At 39.8% G+C, this 19,052-nt stretch overlaps 1 protein-coding gene across 3 annotated transcripts in view; it reads right to left on the bottom strand.

Moving 5' to 3' along the window:
• LOC136874939 (zinc finger protein 723) overlaps positions 1-19,052 on the bottom strand; it is a 143,812-nt gene that overhangs the window by 82,669 nt on the left and 42,091 nt on the right. For 2 of the 3 annotated variants that reach the window (XR_011018287.1, XM_067148650.2), the window contains exons 3-4: positions 16,493-16,573; positions 2,179-2,259 (exon numbers count right to left, since the gene is read on the bottom strand). Coding sequence is in view for 2 of the 3 variants with exons in the window: in XM_067148650.2 (XP_067004751.2) it covers positions 2,179-2,259; positions 16,493-16,573 (162 nt within the window). In the remaining variant the exon portion in view is untranslated. The remainder of the gene's footprint in view (positions 1-2,178; positions 2,260-16,492; positions 16,574-19,052) is intronic. The other variant, XM_068227678.1, reaches the window with a different exon arrangement.

Genomic DNA, 19,052 nt, shown 5'->3' with positions numbered 1-19,052 from the left:
TTCTCCACTTTGGACCCAAATATATTGGTATGCATAAATTATGCAGGGGCATTAATTATTCGAGAAAATATGGTACTCTATATTGTTTCTGCAATAATCAACCTCATGACACTGAGTGAAAAGTCAAAAGAGATGATTAATATCTTGGAGAAGGAGAAAATAGCTATGATGAGACTGAGTGAGGTTAAGTGGAGAGAAAAAGGGAAGAAGAGGTGGAGGAAGGGATACACACTCTACCAAAATGGAAGACTGGAGTGGAGTGGGTAAAAAATCAATAAGACCTTAGATAAGTACGTGGATAAAGTGGATTACATAAGTGATAGAATAATAAAGATACAGTTAAGGATGGAGAATGGAGGAAAGAATTTCCTTCAACCAAGTGTATGCACTCTAGACTGGATGCAAAGAAGAAAATATGGACCGATTTCTGGAGACACTGGAGAGAGAGAAATAAAAGATATAGAAGTGACTGTCATGGGAGACTTCCATGCAATAGTGGGATGCGACAGAAAAGAAATGGAAGAAGTAACTGGACCTTTTGTATGTGGAAAGAGGAATTAAGAGGGAAAGAAGTTGGCAGATTTTTGTGTGAACCAAATCTCACTTACATACAGTAAACCAGATGTAATAGTTGAGTAGAATATTCTTAGCTCTGATTTTATGCAAATGTGAGGAGATCTCCATACTGTGCAAAAGCTCCTTTGGCTTTATTTATATGACTCACTGCATCTCTGAAAGCACCTCCATCGTACCTTTACACCACTACAGACTGTCACAGCGAGAACATGGTTTCAAAATTATGTTCGTGATACTACCACCGCATAAACGTGACTAAAGGAACTCTGTTTACTTTGGTGCCATAACAGCTGATCATGACTGAACACTGGAATATCTCTGAATTACCCTTTTGTGTGCGAGGAAGTGACAAACGGAATATATTTTACTTCAGTGTCGTAATGACTGAATGGCTGATTATGTCTGGGCAGGTTGTATTGGGTCATGTTTTATAAGAATGCAGGCCAGTGATGTCACCCTAGATTTCATAAATGAAGTTTTTGCTAGTGCAGAGAGTGACAAAGAGTATGAGTTTGACAGTGAAAATAGTTGTACAGAGGATTTGAGTGATCTTAGTGCTGTAAAAAATGTGTTGACAAACACATGTGGAGACAAACATGTGCTCCCAAGTTCCTTTGGAGTGAAAGTACATTTGTGCTTAATATACTGTAAGTACATTTATTTTATACGTACATTTATCTGTTAATTCATGTACCCCAAACCCCATGGCGCAACAGCCCCGAAGTGCTAAGGCCTACCAAGCGACTGCTGTCAGCCCAAGGCCTGCAAATTAAGAGGTGTCGTGTGATCAGCACGACAAATCCTCACGGCTGTTGTTCTTGGCTTTCTAGACCGGGGCCGTCATCTCACCGTCAGAAAGCTCCTCAACTGAAATCAGGTAGGCGAGTGGACCTCGATCCGGCCCTCAGATCCAGGTAAAAGTCCATTAGATTCTCCATGCCATACGATGTTGGCATGTAAAAGTTCTCTCCTGACACATTTGATGTTTACCCGACAAAATTAATTAAAACTCGGCCATAGATGCCGAAGGGGGATTTGGTTTACTTCGCAATCTAGTAGGCATAGAGTAAAACAGAACACCGAAACTGACCAGCAGACAGGGAGTCAAATTAAAATGTCCGCACAGAATAGCTGAGGTCATAGAATTATTATTGCTTTCTTACCCAGTCTGCACGTTGTTTATCATGGTTGCTGTACACAGTACTTAAAAGGTTAACAAAAAACATGCAATTATCATGAACTTCCCAGCCTTACCCATAAGTCTTTTCAATTTCTTACTTTCTTAGACCAAAAACACTCACTGCTTTCCTTGCTCATTTTCTTTCTGTCTTCTGTATAGAATATTATCAGCTAACTGGCACAAATATTTGAAAGTGGGAAGCAAAGTGACATGCAAGAACAATAAACTTTTTTGTCACTCTATAACACTGTACATGATAAAACGAAAAGAATTCATAACAAATAGTTCAGCTTAAAGGTACTGCTTTTGTCTTCGACAATAATTCTACAACTACTTTATATTTCAGGGTCACTTCTAACAATATTATTAATACAGAATTCTCTTTATTTTACCATAACTTCCATCATGCCATAATCACCCACCTCATTTTCATCTGCATCAACTTTTACAACTAAAGACTTGATGAAGCCACGGGCAGGACAGTCACCTTTCTCCTTTTCTTCCTGAAAAAGAGTGTTTGCAGTATTTTATCACAGGTATTTGTATGTCAATATAAATTTAAATAATAATGGGTCTAATCAATAAATAACAATATGATAATATAAACAGATCTATAGAGTAGGCTATATACTTTAAAGAAATTTTTAAACTTTTCCCAACTGCAGATTAACCCTGAGGTCAAAGTATACAGTGAAATTAGAGAGAATTTAAAAGCAATTGTGAGGAGCTAATTACATAATAACTCACATTTTATTTAAATTAGATTAGCTCAGTCTAAGTTAGATTACTCATTCATTTATTTGTTTTTCAAAAGGTGGCTGCAAGAACTAACAGGTCACTCTCCTCTGACATTAGCAGACATTCTTCCCCTGTCACAATCCCCTTCAAGGCCTCCCTCACCCCTCCCCTCTTCCCAAAATGGAATAAGACCTTGGGACAACTGCCCACTAATCCCTCCAGGAATTATTCCCCTTCCTACTCTCTCAACTTAAGACCTGTTCAAAGCTAAGGTTTCCTCTTTCCCAAAAGGTCTTCATAAAGCACATCTAAATGTTCATTCACTGTCTGCTCATTTCCACAAAATTAAAGAACTCGTCCCAGATGTATTTGATGTTTGCCTTCTGTCTGAAACCTGGCTTCATGATCTGATCCCTTCAAAGACTTTCAACATGTTTGTACCAGAGTGGAATAGAGCATCACTGGTCACTTCTGCACTGATTCTCTCACTGAACTAGTGCAGTGGTATTTCCTACCGGCTGATAACAGCAGTATTTGGCATGCCGAGTTTCACAATAGGAAGGCTGTTACTAGAGTAGCTGACATCTTTATTTTGAAATGCTGATGGGGGAGTACCAGATATTGCCTCACACCATAGATAGGGGCCTGGAAAATTAGCATCTATTTATTTCAAAATTAGCATCTACTTTTTCCAAAATTAGCACCACTGTGAAGAATGAGCAGCTTTGACAAATGTGTCTCTACATGCAGCCTGTTATAGAGGAGTGAGCTTAATCAAAGCATCATTAGTTGCTGCAGAAAACTTCCCCTCATACGTTAAGGTAAAACTGGCATCAAGGTTATGCAGTTTGGGGTAAGGGAGATGACAGGTAGGATACAGCCTTCAAGTTCATTAAGGAGGTCAACCAATCCAGCTGCATGATCTGTGACAAAAACCATGTGGGAGTGAAGCCTATTCACTTCTCGGTCACTCAGATCAGTCAGGTACTTAACACCACAGTTGTTGATGTCTTTCATGTCAGACATCTTGAAAAATGTAACAACATCAGTAAAGTAAGCGCTCAAATAGAAGACAGCCTGAAACCAGTTATTCCATCGGGTTATGACAGGTGCAGGGAAAAGCTTTGCTTCCTTTGAAGCACCATACTTTGATGTTAAGAATTGTAAATAATTATATTTTCGCTTTCTTGTGTTCAAAAATGCAGACTTCACCGTCGCAACCAGATGATTTAAATCTGTCATCACAGCGACCCAACTATTGCCAACCAAGCTGATCTTATGTGCCCAGCACTGTACATGCAGTAAATGATCCCCTATAGCCACACTTAATGTTTCATAACACCGGCTCATGTACGGGGCACTGTCACTAACAAACACTTTAACTGTATCATATGGTGCACTATAACTGCGCAGCTTCCAAAACAGCACAAGAGCGACTTGTAGCGTTTCCTGCATCAAGATAGTTCACAGAAACAACGTGCAGTTCTCTTTTCGATCCGGCTGGGACTTGGAATATGATGATAAAAACACAACAGCCCATTCTATCTGTAGTTTCATCACATAGTATGTTGATGTTCTTCCCCACTAGAGCCTCTGCTGTTCTTTTCTGGTGGTCAGATGCAACTTCTAGAAAGAAAGAAAGACCTCAAATTATAACAAAATAGTTTAAAATTAGTGATTCAATTAGGTACGGGTAAGGTAGTTTGATATGGAAATCGTACTCAAATTCGGTATCCTTCAATTTTGCGCGTGGTTTCGATGTTGTAATACCTAAACCGTACCAGATCAATGAAATCAAAACTTACCCGGAAAATATACTTCACATACAGTTCTCACGCATGGCAGCTCTTCATTTGAAACCTCAGTGATCCAGGCTCTTAGCTCTTTGCTTTCCTGCTTTTCCAGAGGTATATTTGCTTTGGCAAATACTTCAACTGTGCGTTTCGAGAAGTTATCTCTGGAAATTTTTCGTCGTTTACAACTATCTAAACCAAGCTCGATAGCTGCAGTCGCTTAAGTGCAGCCAGTATCCAGTATTCGGGAGATAGTAGGTTCAAACCCCACTGTCAGCAGCCCTGAAAATGGTTTTCCGTGGTTTCCCACTTTCACACCAGGCAAATGCTGGGGCTGTAACTTAATTAAGGCCATGGCCGCTTCCTTCCCACTCCTAGCCCTTCCCTGTCCCATTGTCACCATAAGACATATCTGTGTTCGTGCGACGTAAAGCCACTAGCAAAAAACAACTATCTAACTGTGTAAGCACAGAAGATTGCTTTCTTTAAGGCGTACTAGCAGCAGGGATTGACCTTTCATTATAGCATCACTTACCCACGTGTTTTTCAGATTTAACACGTTTCACAATGGTATCTTTATTTTTTTTCCACCCAACTCGGCAATTACAATACTTGCAAAACACTGTCACTGAATCTGTGGCATATAAACCATCCTTTGCATATTGCTGAGACCTTTCGTGCGCAGTTTTTGTCATGCGCCCCATAACCTAAACGATTGCTCGACTTTCTTCTCTTCACTACTTTCAATTTTGAACAACAGGAAAGCAATGCTGTGTATATTTCGTTATTTCCGTGACACTCGATTTACATTTCGATAATAATCGATACAGATCTTATTCCCCTTGCTATTCCCGTTGTAAATATCGGTTAAAGTCAGCAAGCAGCAATCGATCGGCTACTTTTCTTCATCGATCGGAACGGTCGAAAGATTTATGCATCATATTCTAAGTATTTCTGACGATTTTGTCGAAATATGTTGTTTTTGCCAGTAAAATAGCACATTTTTGCAGAATTTGCATATTCATAGTAATTTTGCATTTTGGGTCACAATTCGCATTTTGTCACACTTCTATTTATGCGTAAAAATGATTTTATTCCACATTAGAATTACCGTAGGCTTGGATTCAGTACAAGATTCAAAAATTCACATTTATCGCAAATGCAATTTTTTCAGGTCCCCTAACCATAGATGAAGCAGCAGAGAGCAGAGGAAACGGAAATCAAGACAGCTTCTGCAGCGGCTTGCCAGTAATTGGCATACAAGCAATCTCACTGATAAGAACTGTCTTCACCACTGAAGAGAGCTTTAACAGCCACAAGACTGGGTATACAAGTCAAGTTCTTGAGAAGAAAGTGACAGAATTCCTAAGGTCCAGAGGAGTCACCACCCCTTCTCTGTTATGGTTTGGTGGGGTGCTTCACCAGGCTTCATTCTTGTAAAAAAGGCATAAAAACTAGTGTCAGTTTGTATGCATAAACTGTTCTGGACCCTATCATGAAGGTCTTGAGTCATACTGTGTTCAAAAATGAGCCATGGACTTTCTGACGAGAGTATGCACCAGCTCATCAAGCAAGAACGACTCAACAGTGGTCGCAGGCCAATGTACCCAACTTCATCACTACTGCCGAGTGGCCATCTGGTAGCCTCAATCCCAGCCCCCCAGACTTCAGACTGTGATCAGTGCTAGAGGGGATGATCTGGAAGACAAGACACCCTAAGCTTGGAACTTTACAGCAATGGTGGATTTCCCAATTAATACCATCTGTTCTATGATAGATGACCGGTTGAAGAGACTCCAAGCCTGTGTGTGTATTAACTGTGGACCTTTTGAAGCCTGACTGGTGCAAATGGTGTGTAATGTGCATGTCTATAATATATTGTAAGGAAATTAAAAAATTATAAACCATCATTGGGTTATTCAAATAATAGTTCATAACAGTATTTATGGCTAGACTATGCACAATCTGGACGAACATCCTCTAGTGTGGTTATGCTGAACATGGAGAAGCAATTAAAGCTCTTATCCAAAACTCAGCTATCAGCTGTAGAAATAAAGATGGCTACATGTTGTGATGATGATTTGATGGGGGTGAAGCTGATTCCTGCTCGTGGTGCCCCTGCATAGGTACCTGGATTAAAATTCCAGTACTGAACTGAACGTCAGCATTCCAGAAGTATCTACCAGTCAATATGACCCAATCGCTATATTCAGAACGGTCTTTATCAAGACCAACACTAACCATTATATCTGTAAATATTGAAGGTTTATCTCCATCTAAAGAAGGAATATTACACCAGCTTTGTCAAACTTACAAATGTGATATATTATGCCTTCAGGAAACTCACAGGGATGAGCAACTACGGCGACCAAAAATAGCGGGAATGAGACTTGTGGCCGAGATTCCCCACAGACAGTATGGCAGCGCTGTTTTTGCCAAACCAAATTTACAAATTTTGTCTGTTGCAACCACCAATGAAAATCAAATCGAGATAATAACTGTGGAACTCAGTAACTGCACCGTTTCGGGCATCTACAAACCACCAAATGTAGATTTCTCCTTTAAAATTCCAGATAACTACTTCAAGCAAAAGACAAACTTTGTGGTTGGAGACTTCAACAGCCATAACAGTGCATGGGGATATACAGATGATGATAATAATGGAGAAGCTGTATTAGAATGGGCTGATGATTACCAATTACAACTTATTCATGACCCCAAACTACCTCCATCCTTTAACAGCAGTAGATGGCGACGAGGCTTCAACCCAGACCTGATATTTGTGAGTGAACACGTGGCACAGCAATGTGTGAAATCAATGTGCAATCCTATTCCAAATACCCAGCATCGGCCTGTAATGTGTCAACTTTTCTCTGCAATTCAACCAATAAAGGTTCCGTTTCGAAGGAGATATAATTTCAAAAAAGCAGACTGGGAGAAGTTCAGCTCAACCCTTGATAAAATAATATCAGATATCCACCCAACACCAGAGTTTTATGATCAGTTTGTTGAAGCTGTGAAGAAAGCTTCCCGCGCTTCCATACCACGAGGATGCAGAGTTAACTATATACAAGGTCTAACTTCAGACACAGCTGCCCAAATGAACACATATATTTCACTGTTTCAGGAAGATCCACTAAGTGAAGACACTATCTCAGCTGGAAGGAAACTGCTTTCCTCAATTGCAGAGGCAAAGAAAGATGCTTGGATCAAACTTATGGAGGAAACTGACATGTCAAGGGATAGCCGAAAGGCTTGGAAGCTTCTCAAACGACTTAGCAACGATCCAACAAAGGGACCAGTCCATGCAAATGTTACGGCAAACCAAATCGCAAATCAGCTTGCCATCAATGGGAAAACAAATCACCCAATAAGGAAGATGGAACATAATATCCTAAAAAGCGAGGTAATGAAGTCCAGTAACCTATCCCGGCCATTTGAAATAACGGAATTACAGAAAGCGATTCAATGCGCCAAAAATGGAAAAGCGGCAGGATTAGATGATATCACAATAGAACAAATAAAACACTTCAGTTCAACCACACAGGCATGGCTTTTAAAATTCTTCAACAACTGCTTTACTTCCCTAAAAATTCCAAAAATATGGAGAAAATCCAAGGTGATCGCATTTCTGAAACCTGGAAAGGAACCTTCGAACCCTAAAAATTTCAGACCAATCTCCTTACTCTGCCACCTATACAAAATAATGGAAAGAATGCTGCTCAATCGCTTAATGGGAGTAGTAGACCAAGTCCTAATCCCTCAGCAATGTGGCTTCCGCCCAGGAAAGAGTTGCACAGCACAGGTTTTACATCTAACCCAGCATATCGAGGACGGGTTTGAAATGAAGAAGATTACTGGTGTGGCTTTTGTGGACCTCTCAGCCGCCTACGATACAGTAAATCACAGGATATTATTACACAAACTTTATAGAATGATTACAGACATCAAGGTAACCAAGATGATAGCTACTCTCCTGGAAAATCGTCGCTTTTTTGTCGAATTCCAAGGACGCCGAAGCAGATGGAGGAATCAAAGGAATGGACTACCTCAAGGCAGTGTACTGGCTCCTGTTCTTTTCAACATCTACACTAATGACCAGCCATTACCAGAAAATACTAAAAGCTTTATCTATGCCGATGACCTTGCACTTACTACTCAAACTGATACCTTTGATGAAGCAGAGATCTCTTTAACTGCTGCATTAGAAGAGCTAGGTAACTATTATGAGAAAAACCAACTCAAACCAAATCCAGCTAAGACTCAAATCTGTGCGTTCCATCTGCGGCATGCGCAGGCCTCTCAGAAACTCAAAGTACTATGGAAGGGGAACTTACTGGAACACTGCTTTACGCCAAAGTACCTGGGAGTTATGCTGGATCGCACATTAACATATAAGAAACATTGCCAAAACCTGAAACAAAAGATAGCTGCCAGAAACAACATTCTACGAAAGTTATCAGGAACAAGTTGGGGAACACAACCACAAACAATTAGAACATCAGCTCTAGCTCTATGCTATTCTGCAGGAGAATATGCCTCCCCAGTTTGGTACAGGTCAGCTCATACGAAGCAGGTCGACATAGCTTTAAACGAAAGCTGCAGGATCATCACTGGATGTTTGAAACCTACACCCATTGAGAAGGTCCAACTTTTAGCTGGTATTGCTCCCGGTGAGATTCGTAGGGAGGTAGCAGCTAACAAAGAAAGGCTCCAGGCATCTTCTTCAGAAGCACATCCTCTCTATGGATACCAACCAGCCACACAGAGGCTAAAATCTAGGAAAAGTTTTCTCCGCACATCAGTCAACCTTGAGGGGAAAGCAGAGAATGCTAGAGTCACAATGTGGAAAGAAAGAATCCACCACCTTTCCAACTGGATAGAGCCAAAGGAAAGTCTTCCATGTGGACACCAGGAGAAGTGGACAGTATGGAAAGCCCTTAACAGACTCCGTACAGAAGTCGGCAGAACCAAAGTAAACTTGCGGAAGTGGGGCTTCTCAAGTGATTCATCACTTTGTGATTGCGGAGAGCAGCAGACGATCCAACATCTATGTCAGTGTGTTTTATGTCCTTCAATGTGCACTATGAAAGACTTGATTGCAGCCTCCCCCAACGCTATTGACGTCGCCCAATACTGGGCAAGCATCATCTAGCTCTTGAATATTGTTGCTCTATCTGTGATTGTATAATAGACTTGTATATTTGTATAGTAGAAATGTAGATGTTGCTTTTTGTTAAATATCTATAAGTTGATACTTCTGACACGAATAAAGAAGAATGATGATTTGATAAATCAGATTGATTTTGAGTCTGATTCTGATGATGAACAGGTGGAACAGATGTCTGACCTGTAGTTCCTGTTTGGGAGATCGAATATTCCTTCACTTTATGCTTCTCAATCACACAGCGAAGAAAATCAATTACTTTTTGGTTGAAATCATTCAGCATTTTTTGGCATAATGTTGTTCTTTGTCCAAGAGAAAGACCATTTCTCTTCATAAAATTAATCATCCAGTCGCGGCTAACCTTCAAATCCAAGACAATGATTCCCTGTGCAGCATCTATTTCTCGTCCCTTAAAACACAGCATTTGGTGAGAAACGGCATATCCAATGCTGAATAACAAAATCATATATTTAAGCAGATCCTTCTCTAGTTGCAGAAACTTGCCGCTTTTTTGTCCAAAAATGCTTTGCAAGACTTATTGGTCACTTGAAGTGCATTTTTCTATTACTGTGGTAGCGTACGTTGCATTTGGATACTGAATACTTGCAGCCCGCTGCCCTATTCCAGTATGTTTCAGCATAACTGATCACCCTGAGTTTATTTGATGCAGTTTTACTAGAATACTTGTTCACTGTGGACTAACGAACAATTTTGTGATCACAAGAAACGCATCTCCCGTACCCGAAGCACTCATAAAATATGTTTGCACCAGACTGGAATAGTGCGTCACCAGTCACTTCTGCACTGATTCTCTCACTGAACTAGTGCAGTGGTATTTCCTACCGGCTGATAACAACATGTTGCCCAGTATTTGAAAGGCCCAGTTTTGCAATAGGAAGGCTGTTACTAGAGTAGTTGACATCTTTATTTCGAAACGCATCCGAGCTGCGTGATAGCTGTTCGAAGAAGTCAAATACATGAACATTTCTTTTTTTCCACTTTGAACCCAAAAATACTGGGATGCGTAAATTATGCAGGGGCATTAATTATGCGAGAAAGTACGGTACTCTATATTGTTTCTGCAATAATCAACCTCATGACACTGAGTGAAAAGTCAAAAGAGGTAATTGATATCAGGAGAAGGAGAATATAGCTATGATGGGATTGAGTGACGTTAAGTAGAGAAGAAAAGGAAAGACGAGGTGGAGGAAAAGATACACACTCTACCAAAATGGAAGACTGAAATGGACTGGGTAAAAAAATCAATAAGACCTTAGATAAGTATGTGGATAAGGTGGATTACATAAGTGATAGAATAATAAAGATACAGTTAAGGATGGAGAATGGAGGAAAGGATTTCCTTCAAACAAGTGTATGCACTCTGGACTGGCTGCAAAGAAGAAAATATGGATCAACTTCTGGAGACACTAGAGAGAGAGAAATAAAAGATGTAGAAGTGACTGTCATGGCAGACTTCAATGCAATGGTGGGATGCGATAGAAAAGGAATGGAAGAAGTAACTGGATCTTTTGTATATGGAAAGATGAATGAAGGGGGAGAGAAGTTGGTAGATGTTTGTGTAAGAACCAAATCTCACTTCTATAGAATAAACCAGATGTAATAGTTGAGTAGAATACTCTTAGCTTTGATTTTGTGCAAATGTGAGGGGATCTCCATATTGTGAAAAGCTCCTTTGGCTTAATTTATATGACTCACCGCATCTCTGAAAGCACCTCCATGCTGGCTGACCATGCTTCCTAAATACTGTGTACGCATGTATGCGATCCATACCTGTACATCACTACAGACTGTCACAGCAAGAACATGGTTTCAAAATTATGTTTGTGATACTAACACCATGTAAACGCTACTAAAGGAACTCCGTTTACTTCGGTGCTATAACGATTGATCATGACTGAACAATGGAATATCTCTGAATTACTTTTCTGTGTGCGAAGAAGTGACAAATGGAATATGGTTTAGTTCAGTGTCTTTATGGCTGAATGACTGATCATGTCTGGGCTGGCTCTACAGTAGCGGTTCACGTTTTATAAGAATGCAGGCCAGTGATGTCACCTCCTTAGATTGCATAAATGAAGTGTTTGCTAGTGCAGAGAGTGACTAAGAGTATGAGTTTGACAGTGAAAGTAGTTGTACAGAGGATCTGAGTGATGATCTTAGTGCTGTGAAAAATATGTTGAAACTAAGGTTGGGCTACGGAAGACAAAAATGTGCTCCCGGTTTCCTTTGGAGTGAATGTACATTTGTGCGTAATATATGTACATTTATTTGTTAATTCATGTACCCCAAACCCTATGGCGCAACAGCCCCGAAGGGCCATGACCAAGCGACTGCTGCTCTGCCCGAAGGCCTGCAAATTACGAGGTGTCGTGGGGTCAGCACGATGAACCCTTACGGCTGTTATTCTTGTCTTTCTAGACCGGGGCCGCCATTTCACCATCAGATAGTTCCTCAACTCAAATCACATAGGTGAGCGGACCTTGATCTAGCCCTCAGATCCAGGTAACAATCCCCGACCTGGCCGGAATTCGAACCCGGGGCCTCCAGGGAAGAGACAGCCAGCAGACGTAGTCGGATTTTTGAAGGGCAGAAGAAAGTCCATTCGATTCTCCATGACATATGCTGTTGGCATGTAAAAGTTCTCTGCTGACACATTTGGTGTTTACCCAACAAAATTAATTAAAACTCAGCCACAGATGCCTAAGGGGGATTTGGTTTACTCTGCCATCTAGTAGGCCTAGAGTAAAACAAAACGCCGAAACAGACCAGCAGACAGGGAGTCAAATTCAAATGTCTGCAAAGAATAGCTGAGGTCATATAATTACCGTATTTACGTGAATAATCCCTGCCACTGAATAATCCCCGCACCCTAACCTTAGGAAGGCTCATTTTGAAAAAAAAATGTCAACATTGACACAAATAAAAACCCCACCCCAATTTAGTGCCTCAAATTTTTAAAAGAAGATGCGGGGATTATTCGCATACATACGCTGTATTTATGTGAATAATCTCTGCCACCGAATACCTAATCCCCACACCCTAACTTTAGGAAGGTTCATTTTGAAAAAAAAAATGCCAACATTGACTGAAATAAAACCCGCATCCCAATTTAGTGCCTCAAAAATTTTAAAAAAAGATGCGGGGATTATTCGCGTAAATACGGTATTATTATTATTGCTAACTTTCTTACCCAGTCTGCACGTTGTTTATCATGGTTGCTTTACACAGAACTTAAAAGGTTAACAAAAAACATGCAATATCATGAACTTCCCAGCCTTATCCATAAGTTTTGTCAATTTCTTACTTTCGTAGTCACACAACACTCTCCACTTTCCTTGCTTATTTTCTTTCTGTCTTCTGTATAGAATGCCTCCCGTAAGTCCAACCCCTCGTCCACATCGTGGGAGGTGGGTAACAGCATGAAGTAGTGGATTGCCTGTAGGGGTGATGTACAACGGGGATTGTGTGTGCCCCAGGACCACTACGATAGCTGTGAAGGCCCTTCAGGAACCTTGAAAAGTGACGGCTAACGGGGCTTTGGTGAAGTCCTCAATGGCAGATGCGGCGGAGAAGGAGACCTTTGGAACGGCAAATCTGGCAGACGAGGCAACCCTTTTCCCTTGGGGCTGAAGAAATGGTTGAAACCACTGCCTTGTGGTGAAGAGGGATCTTCAAAGGCTAAGGGAGACAATCCCTACAGAAAACGGCAGGGCTTGGAGGCTCAGGTGGCAGCCCCACCACCAAGCTCGGGTGCTGTGAGCTAATAACTCGCACATCTTAAATCCACTTATTAAAGAAACTGAAGTAAAATGAAACTGGATGGATACCTCGATGACGAACTTTGGGCCAAAATGGAAAATGAGAATCGGTTGTTGGAATGTTAGAACTTTGACAGAGGAAGGTAAACTAAAGCAGGTTGAGAAAGAGATGCAAAATTATGGCTTAGAAATTCTTGGTTTAAGTGAAGTGAGGTGGTGCGATTTTGGAGAGATCGTGACACAAAATGGGAATACATTTATTTATTCTGGACAGTCTGGGGAGGATGCTGAACGGAGAAATGGAGTGGGTATGTTGCTAACTAAGATATGCAAGAACAGTTTAATTGGATGGAGTCCTGTCTCAGACAGAATGATGACAGCTAGATTTCAAGGTAAAATTCGAAATGTAATAATAGTAGTTTGTTATGCACAAACAGAAGTAACTGATGCCAACACGAAGGATCAATTTTATCATCAGTTGAATGAAACTATGAAGGATATAAATAAAAGAGATATTGCTATTATTATGGGCGATATGAATGCGAAGATTGGATCAAATAATGACGGACTAGAGCATGTGATAGGGAAACATGGATTAGACGAAATGAATGATAATGGAGAGATATTTGTAAATTTATGTGCCAGCCAGGAAATTGGTGATTGGAGGGACTTCCTCACAAAAGGTGTCATAAGGTTACATGGGTATCGCCAGGTCACAAAATAGAAAATCAGATCGACCATGTAGCTATTAGCAAGAAATTTAGAAGATCTTTTACAGATGTGAGGAATAGAAGAGGAGATGATGTTGGTAGTGATCATCATCTAGTAGTAGCTGAGTTTAAATTGAAAATAAAGGCTGCGTCAAAGAAGTTCGCAACTAGAAAAAAAGAGGCTCAACATACAAAGGTTAAACAGTGAAAAGAGGAAGAGTTGAGTGTGGAAAGAACTTGGGAAAATATTAAGAACACTTATATAAAAGCATGTGAAAAAGTAATTGGTTATAGGTGCTATCAACAGAAAGACTGGATGTCTGAAGAAACATGGGACTTACAGCAATTGAAAAACAAAAAGAGGCAAAAGCTATAGTAAACCAAAGCAGAACAAGACAGCACAAGTCAGAAGCCCAAAGGAAATATTTGGAAACTGACAAAATGGTTAAAAGGAGTGTGAAATGTGATAAAAGAAGATGGATTGACCAGCAGGCACAAATTGCAGAGGAAGCTGAGAAGAAGGGTGATATGAAACAACTCTATAATATTAAAAGGAAGTTGTCAAGAGGAGGTTATAGGAAGAGTAAACCAGTGAGGGATAAGCAGGGAAATATGTTATTATCACAAGAAGAACAATTGAGAAGATGGCAAGAGTATTTTTCGGAAATTTTAAACAAAGATGATGGAAATGAGCATGAAATGCAAGAAGAAGTAAATGAAGGCTTAGATAGTGAAGACTCAAGAATAAAGCTAGATCCCCCAACAAGGCATGAAGTTAGATTAGCACTGAAACAATTAAAGAATGGTAAAGCAACAGGTATAGATAATATAGATCCAGAAATACTAAAAATGGATGAAGAGGTCACCATTAATTTGCTGCTACCATTACTGGGGAAAATTTGGAAAGAAGAGAAAATTCCAGCTGATTGGAAAGAGGGCTTGATTGTGAAACTCCCCATAAAAGGTGACACCACAGTGTATAAGAATTGGAGAGGAATAACACTATGGAGCATACCAAGTAAAATTCTCTCTAGAATAATTCTAAGCAGAGTAAAAGACTCAATTGAACAGCATCTTCAAATCTTCAAAAAGAACAAGCTGGTTTCCGTATACAACGCAGCTGTGTTGATCTAATAAATACGCTAAGAATAATTCTAGAGCAAAGTAATGAATGGCAGGCCACATTGTACTTGACATTCATAGACTTTGAAAGAGTGTATGATTCGTAAATAGGACCGTAATGTGGAAGATCTTGGTGAAATATGGAGTACCAGATAAGATCTTGAATCTCATGAAGAAAATGTATGAAGGGTATAGATGAAAAGTAGTACATGAGGGAAAACTCTCAGATTATGTGGATGTCACAAGTGGAGTTCGCCAGGGATGCGTTCTTTCACCAGCAATCTTTTTATTGGTGCTCGATAATGTCATGAGAAAAATGTTGGGTGGAAGGAAAAGAAGAATACAATGGGGAATGGGGGAAAGACTGGAAGATTTAGAATTTGCAGATGATATTTGTCTTTTGTCTTCAAGAATTAGTGATATGAAACACAAGTTAGAAGGATTACAGAAGGAAGCAGAGGCTGCAGGACTAAATATAAATGTTGTTAAGACCAAGGAAATGAGAGTAAATGCTAAAATTGATGAAAGATTGTTTGTGGCAGGAGAAGAGATTGAAGAGGTTAAAACATCTACCTACTTGGGAAGTGTGGTGAGAAGAGAAGGAGGGGCGGAAGAGGATGTGAGAGCCAGAATAAGGAATATGGAGCCTTCATGCAGCTGTATACAATATGGAAGAATAACAACATTTCAAGGAAAACGAAAATAATTTTCAATACAAATGTTAAATCAGTCCTTCTGTATGCTTGTGAAACTTGGAAGGTTACACAAACTATCACTAATCTCTTGCAGACATTTATAAACTGTTGCTTATGATGCATAATAAACATCAGATAGCCTGAAATTATATCCAATGACGAGCTATGGAGAACAACAAACTAAGTTCCAGTTGCAGTGGAAATCAAGAGGAGGAAATGGAAATGGAGAAAGCCAGCGGGATCTATAGAATGCACAGCATTGAAATGGAATCCACAAGGAACACGGAGAGGTTGTCCTAAGAAGACCTGGAGGAGGACTGTAGAGGAGGAGGCTCTTGAAGCAGGGAAGACTTGGAAGAAAGTTAAAGCATTGGCAAGTCAACGACCACAATGGAGACGTTTCACGGATGTCCTATGTTCCAGTGGGAACGAGAGGAATTATAAGTCAAGTAAGTAAGTCTTCTGTATAGAATATTATCAGCTAATTGGCACAAATATTTGAAAGTGGGAAGCAAAGTGACGTGCAAGAACAATAAACTTTTTTGTCACTCTATAACACTGTACATGAAAAACAAAAGGAATTCATAACAAATAGTTCAGCTTAAAGGTACTGCTTTTGTCTTCGACAACAATTCTACAACTACTATATATTTTAAGGTCACTTCTAACAATACTGTCAATACAGAATTCAACTTATTTTATCATAACTTCCATCATGTCATAATCACCCACCTCATTTCCATCTGCTTCAACTTTTACAACTAAAGACTTGATGAAGCCACCGGCAGGACAGTCACCTTTCTCTTTTCCTTCCTGAAAAAGAGTATTTGTAGTATTTTATCACAGGTACCTGTATGTCAATATACATTTAATTAATAATGGGTCTAATCAATAAATGACAATATGATAACATTAACAGAAAGGTAGACTATATACTTCAAAATTTTCTTTTAACTTTTCCCAACGTACAGGAACTGGTTGAAAAACAGATCAAAGAAATAGCGCAGGTTGTGGAGTCAGGAGTTCGAGACCTGAAAGAGGAAGTAAGCGCCCTTCGTACAAGAATGACAGCCATGGAGACTCATGCCAGGATGACAATAGTTTCACACTGCCTCTGCTATCTTCCCCCAGTCTTTTAGTAAAGTTCTCCCAGCATTTTATCTTCTCCTCTTCTACTACTCTTTTTTTAACTTTACAACTTGTGAATTTCATAGTTGGTTCTGTATTGACACCAACAATAAAAACATTAATTCTTAAAAGAAATTATATCAAGGTCACACCTATTCAATACTTAAAGTCTACTACTCATCATCATCATCGTTGACCAACTCCAGTTTCCCAGGTGTGGTATACGAGCCCCTTCCATTTTGTTCTGTCAATGAACTATTCTTCATTCACAATCCGCTCCCAATCCTGACCTCTCTCCTCTACATCCTTCTTCACCAAGTCTGTCCATTTTTCCCTACGTCTGCCCACTGGTCTCTTTCCCCTAATTTCTCTTTCATACTCCTTTCTTGAAGACCTGTTGGCACTCATTCTTTTCACATGACCAAACCACTTCAGTCTGGCCTTTTGGATCTTCTGGAGTAAGGGGTCTTCTAGTCCTACGTCTTCTCTGACTTTTTCATTCGTGATTTTATCCCTCCTGGTCTTCTGGATCATTGTGCGTAGGAACATTTCTGCTGCTTGGAGTTTCGAGTTGTTCTTTTTTGTTAATGTAGCAGTTTCCAGGCTGTATGTGAGGATAGGGGTGTAGTATGATTTATACAGTGTCATCTTGGTTTAGAGTGGTACTCGTTTATCCCATAGTAGCTGTCTTTCATTTATCCCATAGTAGCTGTCTTACTTGGAGGTAAAAATGTATTGCTTCGCTGATTCGACTGTTTACATATTTAGCTAAGTTATCCTTGGACATTATACTACCCAAGTACTTAAATTCTGTGACACTGTCCAGCTTAGTGTCAGTTGGCATGATTTCTGGCTGATTGTCACCCTTCTGTACCTTCAACACCACCGTTTTAGCCTTGTTGATGTTATTATTATTATTATTATTATTGATGTTAAATCCATCTCTCTTAAACTCCTGACTCCACCCCTGCAGTCTCTCTTTTACATCCTTCTCTGAGTTACCCCAAATTACTACATCATCTGCAATTGCAAATGCTTTTAAGTCTTGTTGCCCCTTTTCTTTTAGCGCCTTTAATATGGTATCCATTACAATGATAAATAATAGGGGCGACAAAGCACTACCTTGTTGTACTTCCCTTTTTGTCTCAAACCAGTCTGAGAGTCCAGAACCGACTTGTACACAGCTTCTGGTTTTCTCGTAAAGCACCTTAACTTTTGAAATTAGACTGTCTGCTTTCTCAGGCACTCCCAAATAAGCTCCCTTGGTATGCTGTCATAGGCCTTTTCGATGTCAAGGAACAGTAGATATAAAGGCTTCTCTTTTTCTCAATGTTTTTCCATCAGCATCCTGACAGCAAATATAAGATCTGCTGTTGATCTCCCAGGAATAAAGCCATATTGTTCCTCTTCTAAAAGTGGTTCTACAATTTCTCGTAGTCTATTCTCTATAATTTTTTTCAGAATTTTTAGTCCATGAGAGTAGAGTGATCCCAGGGAGTCAGATAACAGTGTCAACATCGAGCTGATTGATGGAATACCCAACTTCAACTCACGAGCTGCACCAATTTTATGTATGGCGTATCTGATGCAGCATTTATGATTGTGTAAATAATTTTTTGTATATCTGAATTCCTTGAATAATTTACACACCCACATTTTTTATTTGTATTTTCTGTCAAGAAAGTGGGTTAATTATGTGAGAAAATATGGTATTTGCAGTGATCCCTGTGAGATACTTTCATCCCATTATGACAGTAATTAAAACTGAGTCCTTTGCAGTCACTCACAATCATGTAACTTATTTACTACTGTATACAGTACAATGCAAAATGCCTTATCTGTGAGTCTCATTCAATACTCATATCATATATATATATATTGTTACGTGTCAGCCCCATGGTAGCTCCTTTAGGTATTTCCAGAGAGGGGCTGGTGACTCAGATGACCTGGAATCTCCCAGCCGGCCTTCCCGTGTATTGTTCTCGGTGGCTGGCTTACCTGTGAGTTTCTCTGAGATTCAACGGGAATGTTCTGCCTCCAGCGACATCATGACATTTATGTTACAAACTTCATATTTGGTCCGTATTGAAAATGTACATCAATTTAAGATTATTAAAATTTCATTAGTCAACCTATTCAATACAAATGATATTTGCAAAGTTAG

Source organism: Anabrus simplex, chromosome 5 (genome assembly GCF_040414725.1).
Source record: "Anabrus simplex isolate iqAnaSimp1 chromosome 5, ASM4041472v1, whole genome shotgun sequence".
NCBI lineage: Eukaryota > Metazoa > Arthropoda > Insecta > Orthoptera > Tettigoniidae > Anabrus > Anabrus simplex.
This window is presented reverse-complemented; position numbering and strand designations above follow the sequence as displayed.